Source organism: Dipodomys ordii, unplaced genomic scaffold (assembly GCF_000151885.1).
Source record: "Dipodomys ordii isolate 6190 unplaced genomic scaffold, Dord_2.0 Scaffold105, whole genome shotgun sequence".
NCBI classification, from domain to species: domain Eukaryota; kingdom Metazoa; phylum Chordata; class Mammalia; order Rodentia; family Heteromyidae; genus Dipodomys; species Dipodomys ordii.
This window is the reverse complement of record NW_012267321.1, coordinates 1,999,604-2,009,528: the sequence shown is the minus strand read 5'-3', so window position 1 is coordinate 2,009,528 and position 9,925 is coordinate 1,999,604. Positions and strand designations below refer to the sequence as shown.

The 9,925-nt window shown below is 51.9% G+C and overlaps 1 protein-coding gene across 2 annotated transcripts; it reads left to right on the top strand.

Annotated features, from left to right (window-relative positions):
- The first annotated feature begins 3,111 nt into the window (after positions 1-3,111).
- On the top strand, positions 3,112-9,925 carry LOC105994351 (sialic acid-binding Ig-like lectin 5). 2 transcript variants are annotated; one of them, XM_013027821.1, is made up of 7 exons: positions 3,112-3,209; positions 3,286-3,666; positions 4,159-4,356; positions 5,318-5,602; positions 5,811-5,916; positions 6,715-6,796; positions 9,360-9,925. In XM_013027821.1, exons 1-7 carry the CDS (start codon positions 3,119-3,121, stop codon positions 9,480-9,482), a joined length of 1,266 nt encoding a protein of 421 aa, XP_012883275.1. In that variant the 5' UTR covers positions 3,112-3,118; the 3' UTR covers positions 9,483-9,925. The 2 variants fall into 2 exon arrangements, with proteins under 2 accessions (XP_012883275.1, XP_012883274.1); XM_013027820.1 differs by having other exon boundaries at positions 4,078-4,356.

Here is a 9,925-nt window from a genome sequence, read left to right as displayed (position 1 = left end):
CACCAAAACCAAACCAAAAACTGTTGACCGTCAGAAATCATACATCCCAGCCCCTAGGCCCTATAGCCAGACTGTTGTTTTCCCCTCAAGCCCAGCAAGGACAGAGATGAGCAGGGCTCTGGCTGGACGCCCTCTGAGCCCTTATAGAGCACCTGCACACCCACTTGCCTGCTGCGACCCCTGGCTCCAGAGGTCGCAGGCTCAAGAGTCACTGGGCAGTCACCCCCTGGGGTGAGAGGCCTCCTTGGGCTCTGAACTTGGTACTATGTCCTTCCATGAGTCAGGTGCCCAATATTCCTCTAACAGCTTCCTTCTCTTTTGGTGAAGTTCATCCAAGTTAGTGTCCCTCTTTCGGTCAAGAATGTCTGGCATCAAGAGTGAGCAGCGTGGCTGCGTTCCTCTCGGTGCTGGCACACACCGACTCACAAAATAAATATTCACATCCACAGATGGGAGCATGCATCTACCTGATCTCCAGCTCCGGTCCAGTGCCCACAGGGGTTGGCCTGGTTGTGTGAATCCCTTTCCCTGAGAATAAAAGCCACTTTCCCCGCTACGGTTGATGCAATTACTTGTTTAGTCATGTCTCCCAAGTGTAACTATTTCTTGTCTGGCCATCTGCCCCTTCCCAGTGTGGCTCTGCCCTGACCCTACTTCCCACCCTGGTGATGCCAGCCCCTCCCACCTCCCCACCTGCTCCAGCCCTGACACTGAGTGTACAAGAGTGTGCAAATATCTTCCTTGCCCCCTTTTCTGTCACTCCCTGGGGAAAAAAATCCACCTTCTTCTAGAGACACCAACTTCGTATCACACAGATGCTTTGCCTTGAGATGCTCCTGGTCAGAAAAGGAAGGGAGGGGAAAGGAAGGAAAATGAAATAAGAACTAGGAGGAAGAGGTAGAAGAGAGTGAAGAGGAGAGAAATAGTACTAGCAGTATTGGGTATATCTCAAATGTCAAGCTGAGGGGCTGGGAAAGTGGCTCAGTGGTAGAGCGCTTGCCTTGCATGCATGAGGCCCTGGGTTCGATTCCTTAGCACCACATAAGCAAAAAGAAAAAAGCCAGAAGTGGTGCTGTGGCTCAAGTGGTAGAGCGCTAGCCTTGAGCTGAAGAGCTGAGGGACAGTGCCCATGCCCAGAGTTCAGGCCCCACGACCAGACCCCCCCCCCCAAAAAAAACAAAATCAAATGTCAAGCTGAAGAGGAAACACAAGGTTAACTCCAAAATTAGGGCGGGGGAGGGTGTTCTGGGGCTGGATCTCAGGGACTTGTACTCTAGCTTGCCTTTTTCTTTTCTGTTTGATAAAGATTATTTTATAAGATCAGAGGCACAGAGGCATTGCACTCTTTTTTGCTTGGCTTTTTCCCTCAAGGTTGGGGCTCTACCACTTGAGCCACAGCTCCACTTCCAGCTTTTTTGCTGGTTCATTGGAGATAAGAGTCTCATAGACTTTCTTGGCAGGGTTGGCTTCAAACTGTGATCCTCAAATCTTAGCTTCCTGAGTAGCTAGGATGACAGTAGCTAGAATGCATTACCAGTGCCTGGTCTCTTCTTTTTTTCCCCCAATTATTTTTTATGCTACTTTTATGTTTCTATGCTATGTGTGGGAGTTGGGCTGGCAGAAGGAGCTGCAGCACTGCTTCTAGCTGGGCTTCCCCCTTCACCACCCCCTCATCTAACCTCTGGGAGACTGCTCCTGGTCCGGCAGGGGGCAGACTTGGAATGTGTCACCTCAGGGCCTCTGCATTGGCTGAATCCACCGCTGGGAGAAGAAATGAGTAAAGCTCTTGCTAAGGGGAATCTGTGTGAGGGATTATTACATCTGTTTCCCCAGAAGTCACAAGGTCAGATCCCACCAGGTGCCATGGAATGCCAGCTCTACACATATTTTAAGAGAAGGTAGGCATTCAGATCACTGGGACAGATTTCCAAATTTTAAACTCTAAGCAGTGCATTAAAAATATTTCTGAGCAGGGTGTTGGTGGCTCATGCCTGAAATCCTAGCTACTCAGGAGGCTGGGATCTAAAGATCGTGGTTCAAAGCCAGCCCAGACAAGGAAAGTCTGTGAGATTCTTATGTGCAATGAACCAGCAAAAAAAAAGCCAGAAGGGGAGCTGCAGCTCAGGTGGTAGAGCACCAGGCTTGAGCTGAAGAGCTCAGGGACAGCACCCAGGCCCAGAGTTCAAGCTCCACAACTGACAAAAAAAAATAATAATTCTGAGCCATGCACTGGTTTCTCACACCTGTCAGCTACTCAGGAGGCTGAGATCTGAGGATCATGCTTCGAAACCAGCCTGGGCAAGAAAGTCCCCAAGATTTTTATATGCAATGAACCAGCAAAAAGCCAGAAGGGGAGCTGTGGCTTAAATGGTAGAGTGTTACCCTTGAGCAAGACAGCCAAGCATGAGTAAGGTCCTGAATTCAAGTCCAGTACTGGCAGAAAACGAGTAAGTAAATAAAATAATAATTTAAACATGTATATGTTCAACCTAAATACAAGAGGCTAAGCTAGACATTTCCAGGGCATAGTGCTGGAATCCCTGGACTTATGTATGTATCATGGGCTTCCAGTTACAGTGAATCCATAAACATAAATAAATAAATAAAACCTTTCACCCTATGGTTAAGAAAAAGGCAAGGATGTCTTCCATGTCCTCGTCTAGTAGATGTCCATACAATTTCTAGACTGAGGGAGAAGAATAACATGGCAGAGACAGGCAAGCACCATTGTTTACGAGACCATGGTATACACAGGAAAGTCCCACATGTTTGTGACATTTGTGACTCTTTTAAATTATGCTTTTTCTCGAACGTCCGGTGGCTGGCAGGCCACCAGCACTGGCCACCTTTTCCTCTTCCCTGTCCTCTCTGGCCACTGAGACCTCATTTAGCAAGTGGCCCTTCCAGTTGACTGTCCCCAGAAAACCCTCCCTCCCTCCCCGGGGAACCTGGGTCTTGTCACTGCAGCAGCATCCGGGAAGGGTGAGCTGGCTTCCTGGCTACAGCCCTGGGTGTGGCAAGGGACACCCCAGTTCCTCTTTGGTGGGTGGCTGCAGTTCCCCCTTGAGCAGTGATTTCCTGTTGTGGGCCCCACATGCCCTTGCACCCTTCATCTCGCATGGGAGGCTGGACAGGAAGGGGTGCTGACCAGTGCAGAATGGGGGCCATGCTGTGGCTGCTGCTGCTGCCCGTGTCCCTGCTGTGGGCTGGTGAGTGGGTCGAGGGAGGGGGGCAGGGCAGGGCAGGGGGACGGGATGCAGCTGAAGTCTCTCCCCTCACTTCTAGGAACCCTGCAAGTGGAACAGGAGTTCAACCTCCGAGTGCCAAAGCTGGTGACAGTGCAGGAGGGCCTGTGTGTCTCAGTGCCCTGCACCTTCTCCTACCCTCAGTACAAGATGGGGGCCTCCCACCAGCTCTACATCTACTGGTTCAAGAGTGGGTACAAGACAAACCAGTATCCTGTGGCTACAAACGACCCAAACGTAAAGGTGGAAACAGACACCAGGGGCCGGTTCCGGCTCCTTGAGCATTCAAAGAGCGTCAACTGTTCTCTGCACATCAGCGATGCCAAGCGTGGGGACAGAGGGAGCTACTTTTTCCACATAGAGGGAACAGGGAATACAAGATACACTTACAGAGAGACCAGGCTGACGCTGGAGGTGACAGGTAAGCTGGGAGCCAGGGCCCCCTGGCTTGCTGAGACCCCTGCACCAGGATATCTGTGTCTTTTCTTTTGGCGGGGGGGGGGGGGTGTTTGGTTGTGGGCCTTGAACTCAGGGCCTGAGCGCTGTTCCTCAGCTCTTCAGCTCAAAGCGAGTGCTCTGCCACTTGAGCCACAGTGCCACTTCCAGTTTTTTGGTGGTTTATTGGAGATATGAGTCTCATGGACTTTTCTGCCCTGGCTGGCTTTGAACCATGATCCTCAGATCTCAGCCTCCTGAGTAGCTAGGATGACAGGCATGAGCTGACATCTGTGTCTTGAGGTCAAGTGGTCAGAAGGCATGGGGTCCTGAGTCACTGTCCACTCTGAGGGTCTCCAGAGACCTGGGTTCAGGTGTCTACTCATCTCCTCCTCAGCTCTGATGGAAAAGCCAGTGATCCGCTCTCCAGAGCATCTGCCATCTGGCCGCCTGGCACAGCTGACCTGTGGTCTTCCAGGACACTGCGAAGGGGGCCGGCCTCTCACCTTCTCCTGGACCGGGGATTTCCTGAAGTCCACATACCCCAGGAATACCCACAGCCCTGTGCTCACCCTCGCCCCGCAGGCAGAGGACCACAACACTAGCCTCACCTGTCAGGTGGAACTGCAAGGAAGTCGTGAACGTACAGAGAGAACCATCCTGCTCAACGTCTCCTGTGAGTGCTGGACAAATGGCTGGTTGGGGGGGGGCGGGGAGAAAAGGGGGGAGGGAAAGAGTGAGGGTGAATAGGTTCTTGGTGTGTGTGTGGGGAGGTAGGGGGCCTGGGCAGGATCTTTCTATCTAGATGCTCCTCAGAACATCAACATCCTCATTGCTCCGAACGGCACAGGTAGAACTTTCTGTCCCCTCCAGCTCTGGATGGGTTTGTGGGCAGAGACTGCATGAATCACATACTAGGAGAGGGGAGACACGAACCCCACCCCACCCCACCCCATGCATGGCTGTGCACACTCACTGCACACACATGGGGACAGTTACCTTGAGATGATGTCACACCCTCCCTCCCCCACCCCTGCCTGGCCCAGTTCTTACATGGAATCCTTGCCCTTCCACTCACCCACAGCTCAGCCCCCCCCCCGCCCCTCTGTCCCATTTCTCATCATCCAGAGAGGCTTGGCCCCCTCTGAGGACCAAAGGGGCTGACGCAGGGTGGGGAGAGGGATCTGACCCTGGAAGGAGATGGAGCCATCTTCTCCCTCCTTCCTTTCCTCCTCTTCTCCTTCTTCATCTGCATCTTCTCCTTCCCTTCCAACTCCTTTGCCATCATTCTCCCTGCAGCCTCTTGCCCACCTCTCCTTCTTTCTATTATTCTTCCTGCAAACTCTTTGTCTTTCTGTCCTCCAGACTTCAGAAGTGTGCAGAATGCCTCCCTTTCTTCAATATGGCCAGACCTGTGGGTGTGCTGTGCTGTGGACAGCTAGCCCTCTGTACCACTGGGTTGGTTCTGGGGGGGGGGTCTCAGGCTCCCAATGCCTCCCCACTCTCCCCCACAGGGACCCTGGAGCAGGGTAGAGATGGCAGCCAAGGGGCTGCACCTTCGCTGGGTTCCCAGACCGGCTCTGTGAGCTGTGTGCCTGCAGGGGGACACCTGCTGACCCTCGGCCTTCCTCCTGCAGATCTCCCTCAGCTGCTGGGCCCCTCCTGCTCCTGGGGGGCTGAGGGGCTGCACTGCACCTGTGCCTCCCGAGCCTGGCCAGCCCCCACCCTGCAGTGGCGGCTGGGGGAGGCGCTGCTGGCGGAGGGCAGCGGCAACACCTCAGTCGCTATCACCTCCAGCTCTGCTGGGCTGTGGGTCAACAGCTCCCTGAGCCTCCGCCAGATGTTCAGCTCCAGCCTGGAGCTCAGCTGCCAGGCCCAGAACGTGCGCGGATCCCAGAGCGCCCTGATCCTGCTGCTGCCAGGTCAGGGGCCTTTTCTAGAGGGATGCAGGAGGGGGGGGAGCAGGAGAGGGGACATGTGAGTGGGTGGGGGATGGGCATGGGGGAGGGCTGGTGGGGAGGGTGGGTGAGCTGGGGCCTGGAGTGAGTTCCTGGGGAGGATGGTGCAGAAGAGAAGGTCCAGAGAATAAGTCCTCTCCCCTGCCCCGCACCCCCTCCTACTTTTCCACAGGGAAGCCAGTGCCCAGGTCAGAGGCTCCGCTGGCTCTGGCCGCCCTTGGAGGTGCTGGGGCCACCACCCTGCTGGGTCTATGTCTGTGCCTAATTTTCTTCTGCATGTAAGTCCTGGTCCCAGGGGGATGTGTTGGCACTGAAGGACTGGGCTCCAAGGACAGGACCTGGCACAGATGAGGAGAGTGACCCCCCCAGATGCTAAGGAGCCCCCTCCAATAAGGAGAGACGGGGAGATGGGCATGAAGACAATGGGGTGCAGAGCACACAGAGGCGCTGGGAGTCCCCCACATTATCCCAATGAGCTTGAGCTGTAAAGCACTTACTGGCCACGGGTCCGGTTAGGCCCAGGCCCTGAGTTCAAGCTCTGGAACTGGTGCAAAAATAAAGTGTATGACTGAAAGACTTGAGGTCCATTCACACACAGTCATGCACCCATCTCTACAAGGTCAGAACTATTTCATTAGCCCACAATAGAGAACATAAACACCTGGGCATCACTTATCAGGATTCAAGGTTTCAAGATTGATCCACACTGGTGCACGGTTCAGTAATTCACACTGCTTTCTCTTCCAAATAACATCGAGTTGTGTAGAGAAAAACATGTCCACTTCTCTCTTACTGGCTGCATCTACTTTTGGGAAATGGTGAAATCATGGTGGAGATGTTTGTGGGGTGGGGCAGGAGCCGTCTAGAACAGAAATTGTCTTAGAGGACCTTGGACAAAGCTCTAGGTGCCTGGGGCTGGGAGTCTTCTGTCACAGGTCCATCTGGCCTCTGTGTCCAGTTCAGGGGGGCCTGGAAACCTCAGTCACCCTTTTTCCAGCCTTAGTGGGGGGAAGAGGTAGCCCACTCTCCTGTTCCTGAGGCTTCCCGGCCCACAGTCCGCTCTTCTCTTCCCGTAGAGTGAAGATGTACAGGCTTTGCACAACTGGGAGACCACAGGGCACAGAGGATGAAGACCCTGTGATGGGTACGGTCAGCTGGGTGAGTGACCAGGACATCATCACCCCAAGGCTGTCCCTTGGCTACTTGTGTACAGTGTGTGCCAGTCCTGGGGCTTGAACTCAGGGCCTGGGCGCTGTCCTTGAGCTTCTTTTTGCTCAAGCCTGGCATTATACCACTGGAGCTGCTCACGGTGCTACTTCCCACTTCTCAGTGGTTTATTAGAGCCTAAAAATATCTTGGACTTTCTCACCCAAGCTGCCCACCACAGTCCTTAGATGTCAGCTTCTCAAACAGCTAGGACTACAAGTGTGAACCACTAGTACCCAACTTGGATCCTTATTTTTCTTTTTTGATAGTCCTGGGGCTTGAACTCAGGATCTAGGCTCTGTCCCTGAGCCTCTCTATGCTCAAGGCTAGTGCTCTAACATTTGAGCCACAGTGCCACTTCTGGCTTTTTCTGAATAGTTTATTGGAGATAAATCTCATGGACTTTCCTGCCCAGGCTGGTTTTGAACTGTGATCCTCAGATCTTGGCCTCCTGAGTAGCTAGGATTAGAGGTGTGAGCCACTGGCGCCTGGTTGTTTTTGTTGTTGTTCAGTAGTGGGGCTTGAACTCTTGGCCTGGGCGCTGTCCCTCAGCTCTTCAGTTCAAGGCGAGTGCTCTACCACTTAGCTTCAGCACCATTTGTGGTTTTCTTCTGGTGGTTCATTGGAGACAAGAGTCACAGGGACTTTCCTGCTGTGGCTGGCTTTGAACCACAATCAGATCTCAGCTTCCTGAGTATCTAGGATTACAAGTATGAGCCACCAGCGCCTTGCTGTTTTTTTTTTCCTTCCTGTACACTTTTCGTTGCTACTATGTTATCTTTTAAATAATGAACTCCATTAATATTGCTAGAATGCAGAATCAAAGCATTTTTTTAAACATGTGAGGATGTTTCGTGATTAAAATAAACACAAATTGGTGGTCTTGGTTGCAGTTACAATCTGGCTACTTTAGCAGCCTCAGAATTATTAAGCAAACTTGATAAGTTTATAGGTAACATCCCATCAATGGAAAACATCTTCAGATTTGATCAAATGACTGCATTCTTGCCATGGCTAAGTGCAAGTTGGAGGTGCTTTTCATTTCCCCCTTGCCAACACGGTGCTTCCAGTGTTCACTCTGGACACTACCCACGGTTGAGTTCCCATCCTAGAGTCCTCTGGGGCCGGCTTGCAGCTCCTGCTCCCCAGTGACACCCACCTCTGCCCAGTGGGCCTAGTGGCCAAGGACTGTCTTTATTTCCTCCACAAATGCAGCAGGTGACATTTAAATTACATTTGACTTCTGGTAGTGCTGGGATTTCAACCCAGGATCCCCTCATCCCCGCCCCCACCCCCATCTGCTAGGCAGGTACTCTACCACTTGAGTCAGGACCCCGGCTTCTTTTTGCTTTAGCTATTTTTCCAGTAGGATCCTGCTTTTCTTCCAGGTCAGTGTGGGGAGGGGAGGACCGTGGGGGGAGACTACCAGGAGATGGAAGGAGATGGGAAATGGGGAAGAAGTGGGATAAGAAAGAGTAAGGGAGTAACAAGAGTAACTGGGAGCTGGGTGCCAGTGGCACATGCCTGTCATCCTAGTTACTCAGGAGGCTGAGATCTGAGGATCACAGTCAAAGCCAGACCAGGCAAGAAAGTCTGTGAGACTCTTATCTCCAATAAACTACTTAGAAAAAGCCAGAAGTGACACTGTGGCTCAAGTGGTAGAGTGCTAGTCTTGAGCACCAAGAGGTCAAGCCACATGACTGCCCCCCCCAAAGAAGAGTAATTGGGGTATGTGTGAGAGACTAAATGGAAGTGTCATGGAACTTCTTACACTGTACAACTAAATATATGCAAATAGAAAAAATTACTCATCACACAGACCCCAGGGAGATGAAATAAGCATGTCTCTTCTCACAGGACCAATGGGAAGAGACAGACAGACAGACAGACAGACAGACAGACCTGACTTTATTGAGCTTCTGAATGTCACACCACCTCAATCCTTTTAGGAATCTGATACAACTTCCACAGAATCATGCTGTCACCAAGAGGTGGTCCCTGCGCAGCCAGTGGGATGTGTGGTGGCCAGCAGGGCGCAATAGGCAAGCAGGCTACATGTAGCCCTCAGAGGGAACTAGCTTCCTCGAGGTGACCGCAGACCACAGCTTTCTGGATTAGAAAATGAGAGGAAAGTGAGGAAACCGACAGCCAGAAACTGCATAGGGGATGACTGAGAAAGGTCAGTTTACATTCAAAATGGATCTTGAACCAATATAAAAGTATAAGAAATTCCATCATGCCCTTTTTTGGGGAGGGGGAAAGGGCTGATCCTGGAGCTGAACTCAGAGCTGAGTCTTTGAGGTTAGTGTTCCATCACTTGAGCCACAGCTCTCCTTTCTGACTTCTTCTGAGTAATTTACTGAGGATAAGAGCCTTTCAGACTTTCCTGCCTGGGCTGGCTCTGACTTTCCATCCTCAGACTTCAGCTTTTGGAGTGGCAAGGATTACAGGTATAAGCCACCAGCACTCAGCTTGTCTCTATTCTTGTTGTGACTCTTTTTTTCTTCCTTTTCAGGGATCCAAGCAGAAGCCCTCACCAGACAACCCTGGGGGCCAGGCATCACCTGTTGTCACTGATCCACAGGAACTCCATTATGCTTCTCTCAGCTTTGGTGGGATGAGCTTTCAAAAGTCTTGAGACCAGAGAGTCACAGAAAACAGAGAGTACTTAAAGATCAAGACAAGCAAGTGGGGAGGGCCTCGGAGTTCATCCCTGGCCCCAGGGCCCGTCTGACCAGAAGTCAGAGGTGAACCATGGAAGCACCCAGAGCCCCGGAGACAGCAGTAACTTCTGTCAGAGCATCCTCAAGCAGAGCAGAACTAGAGGACACCTGGTGGATTGGACAGACAGGCTCTAGCACTTTCTAAGGCATGGCTTTTGTGAGTTCTTGCAAGGATTTATTTTAGCAAAACAAGAGAAGGTAGGGAGAAATGGTCAGACAAACATTTCAATGCTACACCCAGGTATCTTGATATCCAGGTTTAAGTTAATACATACTCTCTCATCAATAAAAAGCAGAGGCTGGGGAACCCTAGGAATCACTGGGCTGATCTAGGGCCCTCTCTGGCCTTTCTTGACAA

Bases quoted from the DNA above. Each gene is read 5' to 3' on its own strand.
- LOC105994351 (XM_013027820.1), top strand. From the start codon at position 3,119: ATGGGAGGCTGGACAGGAAGGGGTGCTGACCAGTGCAGAATGGGGGCC. The intron at 3,210-3,285 runs GTGAGTGGGTCG...CCTCACTTCTAG, and splicing joins CGTGTCCCTGCTGTGGGCTG to GAACCCTGCAAGTGGAACAG. The intron at 4,357-5,317 runs GTGAGTGCTGGA...TTCCTCCTGCAG, and splicing joins CATCCTGCTCAACGTCTCCT to ATCTCCCTCAGCTGCTGGGC.